Here is a 24,346-nt window from a genome sequence, read left to right as displayed (position 1 = left end):
AGTGTTACTGGTTTGAGTTACACTCAAAGCACACACAGCCTTTAGCAATCATTCTCTGAAGAGTTCCTGCTGGAGAAAGAGAAGTGTACTCACTGCAGGCCTTGGATCTTGTCATCTCCTTTTCCTTTAAACCTGTGTCTGTTTTCCTGATTACAGAATGACAATGACATTTTTTCATAAGCAGTTCACAGAACCCAGGGACCAAATTGTACAAGTTGTACACACATTTTCTGGTTGAGTTACTCAAAACCTGTTCTAGGAAGAATATTAAACACATTTGCTCATTTTGAGGGTGGTAGTTATAAATATCTTGAAATACTCTTCTAGGTTTTTATTTGTGGGTTTGTTTCATTAAGTTATTTTATACATAGCCTGTCATCTTTTTACTCAGTAGATTCTACTCTTGAGTTTTAATGTCTTTTAAATTGGGTGTCACGTTCCGTAGGAATGTATAGTGATATGTTTAAAACTAAAAAGAAAGAATGAAAGAGTCCACTGTATGTGTTTTAATGGAAGGAAGAGAACTTTGGGACATAAAGCAGAATACTTTGAAAGGAACATAGTGTTTGTAAAACAATACAAATTCAATGGGAGTAAACTCTTCGTTGTTCTCACTCTTAGAAGTAGCTCTGGAGAAATGTGCAGACTTCAGTAGAGTTATAATAGATCTGCAGTGCATTGAGTGAGAAGACCTTGGTTTCCTGTTTGGTAAATATTCTTTATAATATATAAAAAAAAATGTGTGTGTTTAGCATTGCTCATGGTGAATATTCCCATCAACATCTGTGTTCAGAAGGAGGGTAGGTACATATCAATTTAAATAGACTGTGTTTGTCAGGAATTACTGACTTAGAACTATTTTAATTTTTTTAAAAAAATTCTGCATCTGTTAAAATTCTGTGTAAAAATAATTTATGAGGAAATTTTATGCTTTATTTCCTCTTTTAAATAATGCTCATGTAATTATGTCGCCCAATTACTTGTATTAACATACCCTTGCAATTTGTATGGGTTTTCTTCATAGCAATTGCCATTACAATTTAAAGAAAAGTATTCTCCTCGGACAAGCATCTTTTATATAAGGGCATTTTTAATAGGGAGGAATTGCATTTTGTGTAAAAGAATAATTCTTGTGACAAAAATTGTTGACCTTTTTTCTCTTTTGTTTTGTTCATTTAGGCTGGCTAAAATTGCATACATATTCATGTATTTTAATAAGAACAAAGCATTACTCGTGGATATTTTCCATAAATTTGTTCTCATAAGCAATTTGATAGACATCTACTATAAGTGTAATGGGGGAAGTTTACAGTAATTCAGTCTGCCTGGTTTAGAAAACTAGAATTTATTAACCCATTTCCCAAAGGCCCAGTGTTACCTATGAGATTAGAAGAAAATTGTCACTGTTTCTGTTTTAGAGCAGGGGCACTTTATAATAAGACTATATCATCTAATTGTTTAAAAATTCATTGTGTTTTATTGAAGTGAAATCAATTTACCTCATACTATTAATTGTTTGTAAGATTAGAGGCAATCAAAAAGTCTGGGAAATCCTGAGTACATTTTTCAGCTGGGATTTTCTGCATAGGCTCTGATGGGTTCCTGTTGCTAACCACTGAGGAGCTGTCGATATGCTGGTTAACCAATGTGCTTCTGTATGGAAAGCTTCTAGCAGTAGTATCAGTGAAGTGGTATCACTAATAAACCTTCTATTAATTGCTCAAGCTGTACCTCGAGACAGGACTCAGAGGCCAGAAGCAGGGTAACCTGTCACCCCAATGTGTCAGGCAGAATGTCAGGTTGTGAGGCTGGCAGGGTATGTGAGTTAAGGTATAAATCACTCACACTCAGGGCATGAATGAAGTGCTAAGCATGTTTGGGAGAATACTTAAAATTCAGAATGAAGAGTTAATTTTTTATTTTTTAAAAAAAATTTATGGCCACAGAACTTTGTACCTGTTAACTCCTTTTGTGTCATTTTCTTTTCCATTACTTTATGAAGGAGAAACACAAATACATACACTCATTAAAGGAATTGTAAAAAAATTAATCTTGTGTTATTTCCATACTTTAGCTGATATCACCAGATATTATCTTTATGTATATATATATATATGTATATATGTATACTGTATATATATATATATATATACAGTAATATTTCAGTCCTTTTTGTATTACAGGAAAAAAGTGAAGATTAACAAAATAGTATGCATCTCTTAATCTTGCATGTTCCATTACATCTGATAGTTTTATATACTCTTATATACCTATCCATATAATTCAATTGAAGGACTGGAGCCTTCTCATGTACAATTGAATAAATTAAAAAAATTATTCCCTCCTTTGCTCCTCACTTAACCTTAGCATAGAACTTGATCAATTAATTTTGGTGGTTTCCTGCTCAGTTTCATTTCTGATTCTTATGTATGCACAATTCTTTGACAGTATTAATGGAAGACCAGGGGAAATGTTATATACAAACAAAGGAAAAGGCCTAGTTTCAGTACTCTGGAAACTGCTGGGGCAAATGTTTGTACTGAGGCTGGGATCATGGTCCTCCATTAAAGGCCATTTGTAAAATCCCTTCCTGGCAAGGCCATTTGGAAAGTTTTTACCAGCTACTGCCAGAAACCATAATATATGCAGAGGACATTTCTCCCTTTTTTTTGTTTCCATCTTTAAAAGCAATGCTACAGTACTAATAGGAAGCAATTCCACTACATTGATATTTTTTACATAATTTTCTTTATTTTACTCTGTTATGTCTCAATTTGATGCCCCTCTAGCCATTCCGTTTTGATGTTTTTGTTGCTGAGCAGTCATCACTTTAACACACTGCAAATAATGAAACAAAAAAACGTACATTTTTTGATCCACATTAGGATTTTCAGACAGAAGCAACACTGAACAAGAAGGTGCTGTGTTGTGCTATGTCAGTGCCTTTCAGTCTGAGCATATTAACCCAGATCATTGTTTTTTTCCCCCCTACCTAAATAACAGACAAAGACTGTACTTTTAAAAATAAGCAATTGTTCAGACAAATCAGAAAGGAAGTAGAAACCTGGAATTTCAGATACCTGACAGTCATAAAATGTGCCCATCTGAACTGTGTACCCATATAAGCCTCTGTTGAACTTTACTCTTGTAGCAGACAGAATTGTGAGAAACAGAAAGTTGCAGTACATGGACAGGAAGTGCAAAGTACAGAAAAGCCCTGTCATTTGCCAAAGACATCTGAAACTAGTAATATAAAATCTTTTATCTTGAGGTTAGAATTATCTTGTTGTTGGACTGCAAGATTACTCTGGGACTCCAAATGAAACCCTGCTGTGTAACTCCTATCTAGTCTTGAAAAGCATGTGCAAACAGAATAACAATACAGAAGGCAAAATGCTCATATTATCGCTGCAGAAAGCCAAAATGTGAGAATATCTACCACATTTTCCAAGTAAAACCCATATTTTCATATAAAGTCTGTGCATAGGTTTAAAAGTACCTATTTTTTTAGCATCAGGCTGGTGTGTGTACTCATTCAATTACTTCAGGTATTTTACATTTCCACTTAGGAAGCATTCTTAGTGTTTCCATTGCAGTCTTTCATATAAGTCAAATTGATAAAAGATACTTAAAAACTTATGCTTGTAAATCATGATGAGATATAATTAATGCCTCTAATAATCCATTAGCTGCAAAGAAGCTGAGATATGATGTAAGGCTCTTGAGTTGTTCTCCTGTTGTGCCCTAGATCCTGCAGGGCCATAAAATAGCATGCAGAAGTTCAGAATTCTGCCATACCTTTTGAGAAAGCCTGAAGGATCAAGTATGAAATGGATGTGGTTCCATAAATCATTACTCTTGATTCCATAAATCAACACTCAAATGTTACTCTTTAGAATATAGAAAAAGCAGGAAAGAATTGCTTCCCTATTTCACCAAAAAAATATCGCTCATAATTGCTTAATGCATAAATATGAGAAAGATTCCAGAGATAGGGTTGCTATGGGTGTACTGAGAGAATAGACAATGTCAAAATGATGTTTTCATGAATAAGCCTTGGAGAAATCCAGAATTCTGTGCAAAAATATGTATTTGCACTGAGACCAGTTTAGGCTCAAGTGGCATTATAAAACCACCTTAGCTGTAAAAGTAAGTCTCAGTTAATTTGCCAGATGAGTGCAATCTGGAAAGTAAATTTTGCTTGTCTTACTCTTGTACAGGTCATCACAGAATGGCTGTTCCTTGAGGAAGACAAGAAAGGTTTTGTCCCTAAGGGTGGGGTGGTGGGGGGAGGAAGTCTAATAGAACAGAAAGAACCTCCAAAGTTAGGGATCATATTTGTTAGGGTAAAAAACTTAATGTTTCAGTGAATTTTGCATCTGTTTTAAAGCTCTAGTATGATGAGCCATCCTTTAGTTTTCTCTGGTTCTGGTCCAGCATTATGAAATTAGTTCCTGTAGGTAGAAATCCAAATTCTAAGCAGGATATTTCTTGGTCCCAGTAGAACTGATACTATTTTGTACAACTGTTTCGATTCATACTATTAAGAACTTTCCTGTGATTTCTGTATCTCAGATTAATTCCAGAATCCCACATCCTGCAAGTCACTAACTGAAATATTGTGAAACTGCTCATTATTGTATCTGAAAAGGGTATTGAGATCTTGTTCATGCTGCTGGTACTTCACAGTCCGATTATTGCAACGCATTTCATTTCAATCTTCCCTTCTCTCTTGAGAGTTGCCAGCAAATGGTCCAGAACTTCAGTTAGACTTCTTTTCTATTAGAGTTGTCACCAGCATAGCTCCTGAATTCTTTATAAGATCTACTGATGTGATCTAGAATAAAGGCCTGCTTTTGACCTTCAGGCATTGGCATTGCCTTGCTCAAACTTACTTTTTGACCTTTCTGTCTCCTAATGTTCTGTGCCTCTCCTTGGATCATCAGCCAAGCTGCCTTTCCCAGTCTGGGCTTGTCACCTTTAAAGTAATGGTTACAAGTGTATTGATGCAGTAATGACTTTACAGCCCAGCAAGCTCCACTTCATTAAATTGGTTGTAATTTGAACTCTGAAACAAGATAGCATCTTCCGTAATTATATTTAAATAAATTAAGGTTAGAACTGTGGTATTTAGTTAGTGATAGATTGCCTTTATTTATTCTTATACCCTGTCCCAGGACATTGTATGCATAATTAAAAAAATAAGGCATATACTCTCGTATAGGATGGTTATGATATATAAGCACATTGACATGAAATTTAATGTTGCAATTAGCAACAGTATTTTCTGTGTTATTCATAGAAGCTGTTGCAGTATTTTACACTGCTTCCTAGTAATTAGTATATTAGTAATCCAGGTGATGGGAAGAGAAGTATTATGTAATGGTAACTGCTTCATTTCAGAAACACCAGGGCTTTATGTATATTCAGCCTTCGTTCTACATTCCTTTTCCTCTGTGACTTACAAATATGCACATTTTGCTGCAACACAGGCTCTTCCTCACTTTGGAAAAGGGAAGGAAAAGAAGTGGAAGCTGGATAACCTGTGTTTACTGGCCTAATTTCAGTCTCTTCTAAAATCATCTTAGAGTCTAGCATAATTCCACTGAAAATCTGGTAGTATAAAACTCCGAAAAGATCAAATGTAGGCACTAGTAATGGAGTGCATAGAGTGTATCTCTTCCAAAAAAGAGACAGATTTTTTTTTCCTAAGTTCTTATGTGAAGTGTAAAAGATATTCTTTTGTAATATTTGAGAGCTAATCATTGGATAATGGGTGTTGCATGTTTAATGCAACAGTGTAGCTGTCATGTTTTTCTTTTCTTTTTTTATTTTCTTCTTTCTTCCTGCACATTCACCTCTTCTTGAACAGAAATAAAAGGTTCAAGGCTTGTCAGCATCAGTTTATAGATAGCTGTTTAAAAATAATGAGGTATTGGGTATTGTAAGGCTCAGGGCTGTCTTGCCAGACTCATTTATTTCCATTCACCTTTTGTCAGAATTGCAGACAGAAGACATTCAATTAAAACTTGTCACCTGTTGCGTGTGACCTAATTTGTATTTGTGAGTGTCACAGATTAGGATGCATATGGAGCCATTTAAAAATGTAAAGGAACAATAGGATTCTTAAACATTTTATGCCACATTTTCTTCATGTGAACATCTTTGTTTATGGACCATTCTTCAAGGGAAATCACTTGGGCTAAGAAATAATAGAATTTATTTACACCAAGTCTCATTTACATGGGAAAACGAAGGGGATTTTATTCACGTTCTTTTGTGGTTTAATGCATAAATGACAGTGCACAAAATTTCAGCATGTAGATGATTAGTTCATGCAAAGTTAATGTTCCTTTCAAGAGAGGTTGAGTACTGAGCTGTGTAAGTAATGCATTTATCAGTTCTTTCGTCAAATCAAAAAAAAAACCAAACCACTGAGCTTTAACCTAAGAAATATGTTTATCAGTTCCTTTGCAAAAATCCAGCCTTCTCATCCCCTTCTCTCAGGACAAAAATGGAAATTCCAAAATACTGCATACATTTGGTTGCCTAGAAACTTTGTTTACTATTAAACATAAGCAAAATCTGAAGTATTGGCTTGAAGCCCTTGTTTTGCAAAAGCAGTATTTTTCTCTTTTGATTTTTCAATCTGGAACAATTCACTAAGTATTTTAATTAGCCCAGTTATTTGCGGTTTTTAAGTAATAAACTGTTTTTCACAAATCATTGCAGAGGAACAGATAAATTAAACAACTTTTAGTCCCAGATCAAGTTAGATATTAAAGTAACAGACACTGGTGTCTTTTTAGTCAGTTATATGAGTCAGTTCATGAATTAATTGTTTTATAGGCACCTGTCGAGAACAGGCAATTTTACCCCACATTAACAAATACTTACTGATAATAACTGAATGTAAAGTAGAAGGATGATTTTTAGACTTCCTATGCTACTCTAAATAATGTGTTTAATTGTGGAGATGGCTATAGGATGACAAAATACTAAAGCTTTCTCTTGGTAATTGTTAACCATAGATCAGGAAAACTTTAATGTGAGTCATAGTTTATAAATTCTTTGATGAATTATGATTCTGTTTTCAAAATGATACCCGCCTAGCAGACACGTCTTTTACATCTCTAGCTGAATTTTTACCTGCATAAGGTATTATCCAAATACTTTGTCAAGTGATTGCAGAAGCTTTTTGGCATCTTTGTAATTCAGCACATAAAACAAGTATGCAGACCCAGAAAAAATGATAGCTCATCTTACTTCTTCAGCTGTGTTGCTTTTCTGTGTGTTTCTACTGCATTGAGAGAGGTCTTTCATGGTTTAAAGTACTTTTTCCATTGCAAATCTTTCAGACTGCAGGGTTAATGCACTGGACTTTAACCCCAAATTATAGAGGTTGCTGAAGTGTATAAAGAGTATTTAGATGAGTGTGCATTCTTAAATCTCAATACATTCTGTCTGTGTTCATGGTGGAAAAATCAGCTAGTTTTTCTGGTTTATGTAAATAAAAGCAAAACAGAATTTATAGTATTCACTGAAGTTTACTCAGCAATCTTAGAAATAATCACAGTATGTTCAAGTGAACTGGAACACTCTATCAAGACATTATCCCAAAGGAGAACCATGTTGGAACCTGCCATTAAAATTATTTCTGTGCTTTCCAGTTTTGCTGTTAATCTGGGGTTTTTTTACCTCTAGAGCTGCAGTTATGGGGGTATTAATTTTTACCTGTCTCAGTGTTGAAGACAATGCTGGGAATATTGCAGACATCTGTAGAGAATGCACTGTTAGCCAGTTACATATCTCAAAAAATGAGATAGGAATATTTTTCATACATGCCAAATGCTGTGTTAGAGGTGGAATTGCCAGAGTGGCATTGATGTAGTATATATCAGCATGCCATGAGACTGTTATTTAGGGGGAGTAGAATATGAAATTCCTGAAGGAAGTCAAAATTGCACATTTGAGTCTGATTTCAAATGTGTTGTTTACTGATCAAGTATATTATATGCATATATATTTTTTTCCCAAAATAAAAAGCTCCCTAATTAAAGGTAGTGAAAAATTTCTTACAGGCAGTCCTGGTGTTGGTAGGACTTGATTTGAAGGATTGGGCTAATGCCTTCCAGTGTAACTTGAGAATTTCTTATGGGTATAGAACTCTGTGGAAAGGACAAGAATGTTTATGGGTCAAGTGAACAAATGAACACTGGAAGCTTGTAGACAAGGTAAGAAGGAGGGGATGAAGAAGAAGAATAGAGATGGATGATAAAGGAGTAAATAGTGGTGTGTGATAAAAGGAGTAAATAATACAGTTTTAATATGGCTTGGATCTTTATGGAAAATTAGATGACATGGTTAAATAGTATTTTCATCTTGAGGACCTGAATTGCAAAATCAGTAATCTACTGGGGTATGGGCAATCCTTTTGTTTATGTAGCATCGTCACAGTGGGTATCTGTCCTCTATGAGGTCTTCAAGGCCTGCATGAGATGTGAGAAAAGGGCCAGAGAATAGGAATAATAATTACGTTGATTGGCAAGGGAGAAACAGATGAGGAAACACAGAGAAAATGAGTTCAGGTTTGCCTGTGTTGCTTAAATTTAATAACCTGATAGGTAGTTCATGTGCTCTGGCCTTCAGTTGTTTCTGTGCAAGGCTATGTGGACACACTTAGTGTAAAGTGCCCAATGTGATTTTGTTGTGTGTTGTGTAGCATTTGATAGAAATCATGCAAAGATTATGTAAGGAACCAGGAGGTAAACTTTTTTTGTAGGAGCTTATATAGTGACTATATAAAAGCATTTATTCCCTCAAGAGTAGCTGGAGAAATTCTTACTTTGTATCAGTACATTTAATTGTTTTATTTTAAAAAGTAGCTATTGCATTGATTTACATCGTTTCCATCTCTCCTTTATTGCGGCTCTACAGCCCAACCCTCATCTTCTGAGATTTGTAAATCTCTGATTACTTATCACTCCTGAAGAAATGAGTTCATGAGTTGTGCTTGTCCTGGGATATAAAGTGAGCATGTTGCACTTTAACACTGAAAGTAACTGCTCTCTTAACTGGTCACAAGCCTGTTCTTCCTATTTCTACCCTGTGGTCATCCCTATTTTTCCCGTTAGGGCTCTTGGTGTTATTTCTCTGTTGAAGGCTTCCCAAATGAGCATTAGGAAATGTGAAGAATCAACTTCCTTCTCTGTGGTGGAGCTGTGTTCAGTGACATGAATAGATTTTCTGAGCCTGAAGAACTGTAAATATAATATGTACAGTGTAATAGTATCACTGGGAGATACTACATGATTTTTTATGGATGGAGTGGGTATCTTTCTTTTCACTTCATGGTTGAGGACTGATTGGGTGAGTGAATGGAGACACTGAAGATTTTGTGAAGCCAAAATGCACTGCAGAGCTGAAGCAGAGATTTACTCAATTTATCCAGATACCACAATATCCCCTTTAATAATCTAAATACAGACTGTGTGGGATTCAAACAGTTACATCTGTGACTGATGTAAAGCTCTTCCTGCCCCAAATGAAGATTTTTTTGTGGACAAAATTATTCTTATTTCTTCCCTGTTATTGTAACAAAGGAGGCATCTGTTGCTACTGTCTTGAGAGCTACTGTCTTGATAAATAAACCTTTATGTAGTGAATTCTCTCATATAAACTATAGGAGTTACAGAGGAATATGTGTGCATATACACTGGAATCTCTGGATTTCAGTTTGCTACCTGCCAAACTCCAAAGTTTTTATGGAATGTCAGATGGGTAGAGCTTGTTAAGCAGTGTCTTACACTGTGTTTACTTCTATACTTCCCTTGGGAAGTAAAATACTACTTAGTGTATGTTAGATTATCAGAAATTAAATCCAAAGTATCTACTTTCTTACAGAAAAATATAGATATAGGATATCTTACAGATAAAGGAAATATTGGGAGCCAAAATGATGGTAAACTCAGTTTTAATGGAAGGGTTATAAAGCTCTAATTTATAGTCCGTTGGTGTTATGTTATCAAAACTATTTTCACATGCAAATTTGAATTAGTTCTATTATAGATTTTAGGTTTAAACTGTGCAATACAGTTGCTCCTCAGTTATCCAGAAGTTGGGTTTTTTTTAAAAGAAAGCTTTTTTTACAGATATGGTGACGTATATTAGGTGAGGGTGTGGATCTAAGTCAAATTTTGCTATTATGACATTTTTTTTGTATTTCCTTCCAAAGAGTATGTGAATGGCTTGAATGTGTATCTCATCTAATGCAAAAGAAGGAAAAAATAATGTTCATCTAGATAGATTTATATTATTTTAATTTAAGCTTCAGTTCCATTACTTTTTGATTAAACATACTTCTGTCTGATGCTATCCATCTTTCATCACTATGAAATCTGTTCCCAAGCAGAAAGAAGGATGGCATCTGAATTATGCAGAAATCATTTTCTATCTATTTTTCTTCAAATGCTGGGCAGTCTTTTTCATAATCCCACCAATATTGCATGTGGCTTGTTCTAATCCTCTGCCTGCTTCTGAATATTCAACTCTCAAACCATGGTCTTTTGCTGTTTATTTTTATGCCAGTGTCCTGGATGTCATTTGCTTCAGGTGTAGCTCAAACTCCCAATTCAATTGTTAAGAACAGTGAGCTACTGTTAGTTCTGGAAAAGTTTGTGGTATAGTTTCTTAAATGGTCTTGTAGTTCCTGGGTTTCTAAGTATAACTTTAAAAAAATGAAACCAAAAATAACCATGATTAAATCAGCAAAAATTTTATCAAATGGCTTAGACCACAAATCAGTCACAAGTTACGTAGGTAACTACTATAAATAAGATCTCATTCATAATTATGCAATGACCTCTTGGAGTATGTGGTTCATTTGTGTTACTATTCAAATCATGTGATCCTTATAAATGCAACTGGCGACATACAATGAGAAATGTACTTCCTGGGTTTGATACACAGTCTTCTGCAGTAAACCAGGTGAAATTTCACTGTTAAGTAGAGCTGATGAGCTGCTACTTTCCTGATGGGCAAAAGCTATTGAACAATGTTGTATACAACTCAACTGAATTACAGTTGCAAGTGTTTGTTGTGTCCTTAAAGCAAGCATCTCCTTCCTGTGTTAGTAACCCAGGAAATATAAGCAAAAAAACCCTAATACCACCCCAACAAAAGTTGAACTTGGATTTCTGGCTAATTGTCAAAACAGCTTTCCTTTACCAAAGCCCAGTTAATCCTTTTTGGATTTTGAGAAGAAAAGAGGGCTGCCAGATGTTTCCCAGTAACTAGTCTGTGCTAGCAGTGCAGGTTCAGAGACAGCACATAAACTCTGCTATGTTCTTCTTGCTGTGCACATGAGTTGTAACTTTTTTGGTGGTGGCTTCCCCTGCTGTCCAGAAGCCAGTTCTTGAGATATTCTGTGTGTAAGGGAGAGATCAGAGGAGTGGGAAGTAGAAGAGTGGGGCACAATAATAGCAATAGAAAATACACATAGAGGGAGGAGAGCTAAAATGGACAATGAAAAATGGGAAAGTGAGTTGCACTTCAATACATCGCTCTCAGGGGCCGTTGATACTTAACGTGTCGTTGTGTTCTTGTGTTGTTAAATCTGTGTCATCAGGGACAAATTTTGCACTTGGTATTACTTGTCCTGTTGTCCTGCATATGTGCCAAGTTCTTCAACTTCCGTGTTATGTTACTACTTGGTTTTAGTCACATTCATCTGGGCTGTCTGGAAATCTGCCTGGGAGACTCAGAAAGAAATAAAAATATTTCTGTGTTTCGTAAGACCTATTGTCTTTGCACCCTTTCATCTCGTTTCATTTTGTCAGTGAGAGCAGCTATAGCTTGTTTCAGGAAGGTAAACTCCTATATATCCATACAAATCAGCCAGCAGAATGTTGTATTTAAGGAATGAACAGTATGGAGGTAGAATACAAACGTTAATTCATCATTGATGACATCTAAATGCACAACTGTACAATTTCTTTCAAATCCTCGTGAACAATTTCAGTCTTTAAGCCACATGTATATTCTTATTTTACTGGGGATACTTACTTTGTATCCTCTGGCCATGTTAATCCATCTTAATTTGATTTTGACTATCTGAACTGTATACAGGACTCATTGTTCCTAAAGTTCTAATCCTCTGTACTTCTCTGCTCATAATGTTATGCTTCTATATCCATGGTGTTTATTACAGCTTTGAAATTCTGCTTCTGGCAAAGATGACTTAAGATTAGCCTTTTTCAAATGGAAACTAAACTTGCTAGCTGTTTTTAATAATATGTAAAAATGAATGAATGGTTTTAAATGAACAGGAAATTATGTTGTATACTTAGTCTTGCATGTGTGAAACTCTAAACTGCTTGCAAATACTTGTAATACTGATCTCCCATGCTTTCTAAAATTAATCTTTTGAAATAAATATGCTTTTAATATAAATATTGGAAGGCAGGAAATAGAAGATTATTACCTGAAAGGCATGCTCATAATGTATTTAATTACATGTTTGCTTGTGTTTCCAAATGTAGGTGTGCGCCTAGACCGAGTACGTGGAGGTCGCCAGAAGTACAAGCGCAGAATAGATGCAGAGAACAGCCCATACCTGAACCCTCAGCTAGTTCAGCCAGCAAAAAAGCCATGTGAGTACACCACATACACAACATTTCTCCCTCAGTACAGGCTATTGACTCCCAGCCCTGTTTGCTAAGCTCCTTCTGAATTGAACAAGGGTTTGGTCAGAAAATATTACAATGAAGACTATATCGATTTGGCTTTTAACAGGTTTTGTTTTAAATATGCTCATCTTTCTCAAGTGGAGTTGAACAAAGAGTGTTTTTACAGGTGGAAGTGTATAAAAGCATGGTTTATGCAGTGCAAATTTTACATTTACAGGTTATCTTTATTTTCAGTGGTACATAAAACGGTTCATACCGTGATCATCAGCTCATTGAAGCTTCTACTTTCAGATTTCACAAGAAACTGATTTTTGTAGTTTTCACTAACTAAATGAGTTTGACTGCTCAACCTCCCAATGAAAATACATTAAGAGCCTCATTAATTTATACCTATAGATTAATACACTACCTAACATTAGATTAAAACAGCAATATGCCACACTAATAACAAAGCAGAAAGTGGTAGTTTGGGCTCTAGTGCCCTCATGGATTTTTTTTTTTTAATTTTTTTCTTTGTTTTGTTATGTTTTAATAATGTCCTTGATTTATCTCACCAGGCTGAAATTAAGAGAGAAAGAGATGATCATCTCACTGCTAAAATACAAGTTCCATCCTCTTTGCGATTAACTAAAAATAGTTAGGGGTTTTGCTTTGCAGCTTATATAAACTCAAGCAGTGACTGTACTAATTCCATGAAGTAAATTTTAATAGCATTATAGCTGTAGTTCAAGAGGCTGATGTATTACCCTGCAAAGACACACAGGCTCTGTATCAAGAGTTGTAAACTCTTCAAATTCAAATAGGAATACACATGTCCAGTTGCTCCTGCTGAGGAGGTTAATTTGCTTGTAACATGGATAAATAAGCCAGTGAAATAAGGAGGGCAGATTCCTTCTTTGTCTCCATTTGCCTCTGCCCCTAAGCCTCTGACAGCACACATGTCAGTTTTAGCCCCTTGAAAATACCTGGCTGGATGGAAAATGGAATCTGTTTCCGATGGTGTTCCCCAGTAGGGGACAGTGCTGTGTACAATACGTTTGAGCATATGGGGATCTGGAGAGCAAATAAACAGTCTTTGAACTGTAAGTGAAAGGGCATTTTAGCTGTGTCAAAGAAAAAACAGCCAGTTTTACATAAAATTAAGGCTTAAGTGAACATATGGCATAGTTTCCTTTTGCCTTTCCAAAAAACATTATGCTGATTATATTCCTTCAATTGTCCAATCTGGCATCTTCTACTCAGCCTCCATAAGCTGTCCCACTGTTCTGTAAATACAATCTAGGGCTGCACTAAGCAGATTTTGCACATTATAATAAAAACTTTCTGATAATACAATAAAATTTAATAAACTCTAATGCTTAATTTCATTAGAGGTTTAGTTTTCCTGGGTGCACAGATTGTCAGTTTTTCATTTACTTGATATTGTCATTGAGTAGAATTGTTGATAGCCTAACATACCAAAAAAAGCTAAGACCAAACAGACAAAAAAAAAAAAAATCAAACCCAAAAGGCCCAAACCCTTAAGATATGAACAGAGGTTAATGCAGTTGTCCTGAAATACAAGGATCTCTGTGTAAACCCAAGATTATTGCAACGTGGTGCATTACATTACCTATAAGGCGATAACTACACCGATTTCTGTAAGCTCCAGTTGTCTAAGATAAACTAACCTCCTCATAAATCATTACTCATTATCTGAGTGCCTCCCTCCATTTTCCTTAGCTTATTCAAGTACAAACAATTTTGTAACAAACATTTTTCAAACTTAATTTTCAAATCCTGGCAGATAAGTGTCCAGACTTGAAACAGTTGAATTGGTTTTGTGTGGAAGTAGCCTGGGAGGTTTTCTGGACCCTGACTGATAGTTTATGCATAACAAAGGCACAGCAATGAAAATTGGGTTCTATTGATTCTAATTAGGGAAACATTAAATAAGATTTACCTAGAAACAGTGCTCATGGCTATTCAATTTCCTGAGCAATGGAGTTTTCTGAGTACATTCAGAATTTTCCTATGTTCTGTGCTAATGCATGAAGCTTTTTCCCCCTGTAAAACAACAGGTGTTTGGAGGATCTTTCCTACACTACTGATCTCTGTTGTATTTTCCACCTTCACCATAGAATTTAGTGGCCTGGCCATAGATTTTATGACTGCAGAATAAGAGGTATTTGAGATTCTGCAAATCCTGAATCAAAATAGACAATATTCCTAAATCATCTATGGAATGCCATTGGTGAGGAGCCTCATATACTAATGAAAGTGGTTCTTCAGCCGTTTCTTCTGCTGCAGGGGAAGAAATCCCAGAACTTGAGGATGAGAGTTCTTCTTCATTCATTTATCATTAAAAAACCCAGAAAGTAGAAGTCTTCAGCTGCATGCATATGTTTGGATGTTAAGAAACTCTTAATTAATTCATCCTATTTTCCTAACCAATTAAAAACACTGGAATTTGGAAAGAAGTTTTTTCTCACTTAGGTGTTTTCTGTGTGAAATTGAATAGGTTATGAAGAGACTGTTTAAAAACTAAAAAAAAAACATGCAAAGGCTGTTTGCCAATATAAGTTAAAACTACCATTTGTCATTTCTAAATAAGACTAGAATTCCTCATTAATCAGTGTGATAATCAGTTGACTATTGAGTTCAAAAACTTAATCAGTTGGCAGAATTCCTATAGTTCATATGAAGCATGAATATGCCCCCTTGTAATAAAACAATTTGTGTTTGATGTGATGGTTTCCAGTTCACTCTTGCACTTACTATATGAAAGACTAACATATATCACAACTTCTGACACGCAAATTTGGAATAAGGTAAAAATTGTAGAGACAGTACACCAGAGTCAAGGAGTGTGTGTCACTAAAGAGCAGTAAAGTATCAGAAATCTGAATCTAGTGAGCATTTTATGGAAATATGTCATGGACTAGTAAGGATCCTCTCTGACACTGCTGGAAGCAGTCAGCTTCCATTGCAGGAGGACAGTGTAGTCTGTCCCATGACTTACATGTAAATGGGTAAAATTATACTAATTCTGACATCATTCTCTGCACTCAGAAAACACTTGGTGTCTTCTCACAGTGGAATCCCATTTATATCAAGCCTTATAACATTTTTATCTCACTGACGGGAACAAATTCATGTAAAATCACTAAAGGGTATCATTTGGGCTTTAAATTCTGGTGGTGCATTTGAGGTCAAAAAATGTACCTGCCAGGAAAAGTAAAATGTAAATACATTGGGAAGTATAGTAATGTACCCTGTATTAGGAGGCTTAATGAATTAGTCCTTTTCCTGTTTTTCAGTTCTGCCTTCTCAGTGTAATAAATCAGGCTCCTGTATAGAGATAAAATATTTCCATTGTGCCTTCACACGGATATAGTGCTCTTATTATGTTTATCCTACTTACAGAATAGCAACACTGTATTGTAAATCTTGTGGGCTCTTCTCTTTTTTTCCTCTCTGCATTTTTCCATATAACTTAATTGATTATTCCAAATAGATGTCACAAGTCAACTGGATGAAAAAGTAAATATTTAACATGTGAATGAAAATGCTATATAGATAAAAATAAGCAGTGTGTGACTATGATAAAGTATCATTCTTTGCACAAAACCAGTTTTCTGGGGTAGAGTTTGCATACTTTAATATTTTGCATAATTTTACACTCTTTATTCTTCCTGATTTTAGTGGCTTTTCCTGTTTAGAAATGAGAAGGAGATCATTAGCCTTGGTTTATACGTAAAGGATGGTAGTTGGGGTAACTGACAGAAGTTACAGATTTCAGTGATTGACTGTGGTATTTTATCACTCAAAAGTACCCCTGCCTTAAAGGGGTAGGGTGGGTTGCAGGTAATCAGATAAAGGCAAAACTTTTCTATTTGAACAGTACAAAATATGCTCTAATGCATTAATCTTTTTCAATAAAGTCTGTACTCCATTAATGAAAGGGGATTATGTATTTCTATGTTCTCTTGAATTTATTATCTTAAGAACATATATGTCTGGCTTGATAAACACTGTTAATGGATCAGATTTGTTTGTGCTGTAACCACTTGTAGGAGGTCATGAAGTTACAATAAGGTGTAATCAGGTTGAGCGTCCTAAGACAAATTTTTGTGCACTTTGAAATCTGAGCCATCTGTTTAAAGTGTAGAATGATGCTACTGGTGATCTTGTAATGTTCTGGACCATTTTTACAGATAACAAGATTGTCTCCCATTTGCTGGTGGCTGAACCAGAGAAGATCTATGCTATGCCTGACCCCACTGTTCCAGACAGTGACATCAAAGCACTTACCACTCTTTGTGACCTGGCAGACAGAGAACTGGTGGTGATCATTGGATGGGCTAAGCATATTCCAGGTACATTCAGTATTTATTACAAATAGATAACGTACAGAAATCATCACATGGGTTATTCTGTGCTGGTAAAAAATACTAATTTTTTCCCTCCCTACAACACATAGTTTTTGTAAAGCTCAAGAATATTCCTACAGAACGTAGTTTAGATGATCATGTATCTTACCTTGGAAGAAGTAGTGTTGTTGCTGCGAGTCTTACCATGTTAATAAGTTTCGCATGCTGCTTGGGGAATTACTTTTGTTTCACGTTACCTTTTATTAACTGCCCTTGCTATCCAGAGCATTAGCCTGACATGAAGAGTCATACAAGCTCTCTCCTCTGTAGTAATCTGATTCAGCAGTATTTGAATGTAAGTAGGGCTCCTCCGTTACAGACACGCAGCACTACTGACAAAGGAGGTGAAAACTTTGGTTATATTTTGGCAAGGCACAGAGGAATCATTCTCTTCATTGGCTGATCTAGTGTGAGAACTGAATTGTACCAGCAGTTCAGTACAAAGACCTGAACTGACCCAAAGAGTCTCTTCTTACAATTTAGTATTTCCTTGGTCTGCACAGAGTGGACTGCAGTCTGAATCACATAAATACGTTGATATTATGAAAGCTGACTGGCAATCTTATTAGCAAGAAAAATGGGGGTCATCAAAAGCAATTTCTCAGAAGATTAGCAAATCCTTCAGATAACATTTCAGGTGTATTTTTGCCCCTACCCAATGCTGAGGTGTTTGTTCTTGCTTTGAGAGCTAGCAGACAAACTTAGAGAAGTCTCCAGGGTTCTCAGTCTATCACCTTTCACAAATGGTAAAGTCACACAAAAAAAGGTCAGCTTTTTCTCTTGTTTCTTAAGGTATTTTTCTTGTCCAGCAGATGAGTGAACATGTTGATGTGTTTTCATCAGCTCATTAGTTTTCTAATTTTGATAGTGGAGCCTTATTAAGCATGAGAGTGGATAACCTTTAATTCCTCAGAGTAATACGTCATTCTCATTTTAGATGTGATTTTTGGGACACCTTAATAGTAGAATAAATAATCCAGTCAGTTGTTTGTTTATTAGAGTTAAAGATACTTTATTTCTGGTTTCAAAAGAAATTGCAAAGAAATATTCATGCTGTTTGTTTGGTTTCTTTTCCCTTGTTCTAACCAGTTCTTCTGGGTCATCTTGGATAAATACAAACACTATAGATATAATTGCAATCAAAGAATAATAATAATTTGTACCTTTATGAAGTGTTTTGGTTATTTTTTTCGCTTTAGAGGAAAGACAACAGCCTACAGACTCTAAAATAGTCATCTGAAATTTAGTCATTCACTTTGCTGCAAACGGTATATAAACAAGCTCTTGTATCACAAGCAATGTTTTTCTGGTACAGTTAACTTATTTCTGTCTCCTTAAACTAGTTTGTCTTTATGCTTTGAATGCTACAGTAATTTCTTTAATCAAATTGATGGAAGTCCCTTTCCCAGCCCACACTGAAACCAATTTATTGGTCATGATACGCCGGCTATGTTGCTAACAGTCGTAACGAACTGTCAGGCAATATCGCAGTGCAGCTAATTTGAAGTCATTAGGTGTGCAGCGTTCAGGCAACAATTTGTTACAGTGGTTAGGAACACAGCTGACATTTCTGAATGGCTTTGTTCAGAGCAGTTCTAGATGAGCCCAAGCAAATTGTAAACTAATTTAAACATCACTCTATATTATAGTAGCTACTTTGTCTTACACTGGTTGCTAATAAAGCACCCCAAATTAAGTCAAAATGAGTTAAGTAGGTGAGTTTGAGTTTCATCTTTGGAAGATACCTAGATCACCTTAACCAAAATAGAGTAGCTCTCAAAGAAGTCAGTCATGCTCCATAGCAGTTGCAGGGGAACTTTTGTCAGGCTGATTTGTGAGTATGCTGTGTAGTTTGGATTTAGCTGGAGGGATGGGAAGAGCAGGGGGATGAGACTGAGCAGCCTTTAAAATGATTGTTTCAGTTAATGTGGAAAAGGTATTGGATGACATAAACTGATCCCGAAAATTTAAAATCTGAGCAACTTGATGAACTTACCTGCCATGAGACAGCATTTTAGTACAAAGAAAGCTCAAACCTTAGATTGGTAAAGCCACCCTATGTAAGTGTACCTACCTGATTTCATTTGCAAATGAGAATTTAAAAAAAAAGTAGGAAATAAAGACAATCTTGTTATAAGCCTTCAGTTAACAGAGGACAGTGATAAAATCTGTGCTTGTTGTCTGCCATTTGATCACAAAAATCGAAATGCTAAGGTGCTGGACATGCTAAAGGGCAAATATGTTGAGATTTTGTAGCTTGGTTTTGAACACTGGAGTATGGCTGAACTTGGAGTGCCTACTCTCAGCTAATTTCTGAGCCTTGATTGGTGCTTGCCTGTTTGTGAAGCTAATTAATGTTACTGTAGGCAGAAGCATAACGGGATGGGGGAAAGGATAAATTAGGAAAGGGGTACAAATTGCATAAAAGTTCACTGTAGCTTGGCAGACCAGGTAAACCCTTGGTGTAAATCTTGTAGAGTCGATTAATTATACTAGTAGTGAATTTGTGCCTAGCACAGCAAAGCAGCAATCAGCAAATCTTTCTTTACTATAGTGATTTCTTAAGGTTCAGTGTAATTAAAGGCCTTTATATATCAGGTGCTTAATAACTAATGAAGATCTCAACTCTAAAGCATTGCAATGTAAAATTTGTCTTTGTGGAGGAAACCAAAGCAATGTTTTTGCTCTTCTGAAAAAAAGTCTTTTAATAGGATTATCTACAAAAAGGTAACAATACAATATTCATTCTGCCCTGGCCAACAGTTTCCCATTTCAGTCAGAGACTAAAAAATGTTTTCAAATTATACAAAGTTCAAGTCCTTTCATAAAATCATTAGTATTTTTGTGGTATTGGAAATATTTCAATAGTTGCTTTTATTGAACAAAAAGTCTATACCATCTACAAAAGAAAATATTGAAAGAAAAATATATATGGAAAGCCTTTATCAGTAAATAGAATTAGTCTCCTTGCATTTATAAATCAAATAAATGGAAAGTGTGTTGTTATGAAACATGACCATGTCTTATCTGAAGAAGAAAAAGATCACAATGGCATTAGGAAATGCTTGACTTTAGTTAGAGAGGCGTAAGGGCACAAGAACAGATGATGGTGCCCTAATAGCCCTTTTTAAGAATGACAGGGCCCCGCCATTAGCATCCTTTTATATCCTTGGAAATTGCTCATGCCTCGCTTTTATGGTTCCTATCTGCCTGACTCTTTTTTATTTCTCTTTCAATTTCATCCGCGCTCGGATAAGCGCATGCTAACACAATATGATTGAGCTGTAAAATGGAACGCTGTCGCCTCTAATCTCTTTTATGTAGATATGGAGGTACTTCCACACTCCACTTCATTCTCTCTCCATTGTTGGCCTTTTTAGAATGTGTTGCCGAGTAATGGAGGCTCAGTCAAATATTAGAGCTAGGTTTCACAGGGTGTGATAAGAAGATTATCAGGCCAGCAGTCAGATCTATTGTTGTTCTTTGTGTCAGATTAAAATATTCTGATGTACTGTAACTTCGTTAGTAAAATACTGAAGGTGCTTAGGGAGAGAGGTTGATTCTGCTTCATCTCCTGCCTGATGAGACAAAACTCCTATTAACTGACCTAAATAAATTGTAAATTTATTAGGAAGACCCTGCAAGATTTATTTTGTTTTGTTTTTGTTTTGTTTTGTTTTGTCTTTGAAATAAGGAATCCTTCCTTAATTCAGTATTTTCTGGTAGTTGAGTTTCCTATCCTTCACACTGTATTTTGGAGAGTTTCTATTTCATTGGTTGCATTATATTAATTAAACTTCCGCTATATAGGGTTGTTTTCTGCTGATACCTACTTACAGCACCAAAATCTTTTTGGTGCAATTTTTGTAACTCTATCATTGACATTCACTAAAACGTGCAACTTTCTTTCATATTAAATGGAGGCAGCAAACATTAAGCTCTTAAGAAATAACAGGAAGCTAAAGACAAAATGTTCTCTACAAAATTTGCATGCGTGAAAAAAACATCAACCAGACCATAGAAATCAACTTTTTGCACTTAGGATGAAAAATTTTTTTGGAAACATTAAATGAGAGTAATACATCAAAAATAACTAGTTATATTATTTAGTAAAATAAGCCTGCTTGTCTTCAGCTGAGTCCCTGTTTTGTTAGAAATAACAGTGTTCAAGGAAGGGAATAGTTAGAAATTGATACTGTCATTGGTACAAGTATTACAAAAAAAAAAAAAAGAAGAGACATGATTTTGATGTAACAAGTGCAAGGATGTTTTGAATATTTTAGTGTTAATGTTTTATGAAACATTGTTGTTCTAGCATATTCTTTGTGGAGGACAATATTTAAGCTTTCCTTTCCAAAGCACCTCTCGGGGCATAGTTTGACGTTCTTATACTGAACAAGAACATGATTTGCTGCAGAGTTGTCATTTCCAAAATGCCCTTTTCTCACCATGAGTTTCAGAAATACCACCCCATGTAGGTAAAAGTACAAAAAAAAGTTGACCACAATCAGCCTGTGTGGATTGTTGTTGGGGCAGCCTGTAGAGATTTCAGCTCTGTGAGGGGGTACAGGTGTATTCCTGTGTGTCTGTGCTGCCTGCTGCTGTAACATTCTTCTTTTGTGCTCAGCCTTCCCTAGTCCCTTGTGCTGCTAGCTGGATTTAGGGCCATTTCAGACACAACCCTGCAGCTTCTGAGAGCACCCCATCACAGGGTGCCTGTCCCTCCACAGAGAGCTGGACATGTAAATGTGGTGTTCACTGCTCATGTGACATGGAATGGAGGATGAGTTGTGAGGTGCTAAGAGGTTGGCAGGAATAATAACTTGAGCCTCCTGGGGAATCAGGACATCCTGCCCTTTCTCAAAGTGCTAACTGGGACACTTTATCAAAAGCCTGGTATCTGCCTTTCTTTTAACTCTTTCTACAAACATGCTTTAAGTACAGAAACCAGACCTGCTCTTCCTGCAAGGGAAACGTTCTTGAATTCACAACTAGTGTGACATGTGATCTAAGGCAGGCCATTCCCTAAGCCTTGAGGGTAGAGATTTCAGCCAAGAGGTTTCTCAAAAACTAATAACTTCCTTGACCCTCTGGCACTGAATTGTACAATATGGGAAATCAGCAGTTGGCTGCCAGTTTTATTTTTGAGCATTAGCGTGGATGGACCACCCAACATGGTCAGGGTTTAGATCACCATGTTGATTCAGGTTTCTCTAAACAGAATGGGACGACAGTGTGCCTAAAATGCCAGAACTTCATCTATCCTGGTGTTTGAAGTGCTGGGAATAGTGGCAGTTTTCAGCTTTTCATCTTCTGAAAAGAGTATCACAGAGAAGACTTAACTGATCCTGCAAGGCAGGGAGGAAGAGGTAGGATAATACATGAATAAACATGTCCACAAGTCTCCTAGCATTTCCAAAACAAAACAGGGGTCTGTAGTGTCGCAAAAGGTAGTAACCAATGGATCTGTTCAGGTTTTTAAAAATTTTTAACATACTCAGCTGAGATACAGTGTTGGGCTATTCTTGATGAATCTGTTGCTGAAGTCAGTGGCAAAATTTGAATAGATTTGGGTACAAAAGAGTAGTAGGCTTTGCGTACAGCTAGAGATGCACACACTCTTGATGTGTCTGCTAGTTCCAGTTCAGAACTCAGAGAGACAGCACTGGAGAGGTGAGAAGGTTTCTAATAATGCTAGGCATAGATGTCCTGGGGTAAAAAAAAACAACTTTAGTTTCCAGGCTAGTTGCTTCTGACATTTTTTACTTGCATTAAATTAAGGGGAAAAAAACCTCAAACATATAAACATCTCATCACCTGCAAATTATACATGAGTATAAAATAAATGCACAGTAAAACTCAAAAAGGCACCTGAAACTCCTGCTAGTTATGACTTCAAAATCTGTACCTATTCATTGAAAAAGCTTGTTCAAGAGTAATCATTACCAAAAGCATAATAAAGTACAAAAAAAAGAATTAACAGGTTACAGAAAGAACTCAGCTCAATTCTTATCTTTAAATATTGTAGGGGTTTTTAGGAAAAAAAATCCTATATTTAAAATCCTTTCGAGATCAGAATTAAACAGTGACTTTATGCCTCTATTAAGTTCACCTTTTATTCATATACAAGTATTTGGGTTTTTTTTCCTTCTGAATGACTGTCTGCTTTTCTTACTTTGTTCCTTTTTTTTTTTTCTTTTTTCCATCAGTCCTCTCCCTCCACCCAAGCCCCCAACATTCACACTACACTGTCTGGCTGTTGCACTTTTTTTTTTCCCAATGTCCCCCTTTATCTGCCTCAACCAATCTCCAAATGAATGCATGTCTATCATGGCCTTAGCTTTGACACTCTGGATATATTGATTAATAGTTGCCCTAAGCTCCTTTTAGCAAATCAAATTTTCACTTTTAGCAAGGATTTCGCCTCTGATTTATTCAGCAAAGTGAAATGCACTAAATTGACTTTGACATTCAGGGAAAATGGCTGAAAAACAAAGAGAGGAGGAAAGAGATATAAATTGTGTGGCAGCTGGAGACTTCAAGCATAAAAGAGGCTGTTTTCTATAGAATATCACTGGTTAATTTGGAAACATGCATTTAGACAGGAGTATAAATTATTTTCTTTAAATTAGATGTTTTTTAGACTGAGGATTTGGGATATAGTAAGGTTTACTTAGCAAAAGGCAATATATTCAACCCAAATTCATCACTTGCTAATCATGGTGCAAGTGTGGGACCCACTTTTGTTGCCACTAATAATTATTATGTTAAACAAGAGACAAAGAGGTTTCTGAGTAGTTTTATAATGAGGTGCTAAATTGGTAAATATCTTCCTACCACTGCATTATGTTGTTCACTCCTGTGGCCTTTTAAAAATAAGAAATGATTAATAAAAAGAGAGCAAATCAACAGTAATGAATGCCAGTGCTTTTCATTTTCTTTCTATAAACAAAAATGGCTAGTTTCTGAGTCTTAAATGCAGAAGTACAAAAAGATGTAGCAGCCATTTGCTATTATTCTTCCAGCAAAATCAAGAGTGTTATATTACACTGGGTGACTTGTAGACTGAGTTAGAGATGTTGTATGCTCACAGATGTTGCATGACTGAAGTAGCAGGAGGCTGAAAATGCTCCCCTTCATATTTGCAAGTGTTCAGATATACTGCTAAAATGGAATAAAAGAGAGGGGAAAAGAATGAGAAAAATATTATTCTGTTCCATTAGTAGATCTGAATATTTTTGAGGGGGG

General features: G+C 35.9%; 1 protein-coding gene across 49 annotated transcripts in view; it reads left to right on the top strand.

Annotated features, from left to right (window-relative positions):
• Positions 1 to 24,346, top strand: part of ESRRG (estrogen related receptor gamma) — a 392,986-nt gene that overhangs the window by 327,993 nt on the left and 40,647 nt on the right. For all 49 annotated transcript variants that reach the window (XM_086878677.1, XM_086878688.1, XM_086878702.1 and 46 more), the window contains 2 exons: positions 12,540 to 12,650; positions 16,883 to 17,044. In XM_086878677.1, the coding sequence (XP_086734803.1) occupies positions 12,540 to 12,650; positions 16,883 to 17,044 (273 nt within the window). The remainder of the gene's footprint in view (positions 1 to 12,539; positions 12,651 to 16,882; positions 17,045 to 24,346) is intronic.

The sequence above is a fragment of the Cyanistes caeruleus genome, chromosome 2 (genome assembly GCF_971803275.1).
Source record: "Cyanistes caeruleus chromosome 2, bCyaCae1.hap1.1, whole genome shotgun sequence".
Classification (NCBI taxonomy): Eukaryota; Metazoa; Chordata; class Aves; order Passeriformes; family Paridae; genus Cyanistes; species Cyanistes caeruleus.
This window is presented reverse-complemented; position numbering and strand designations above follow the sequence as displayed.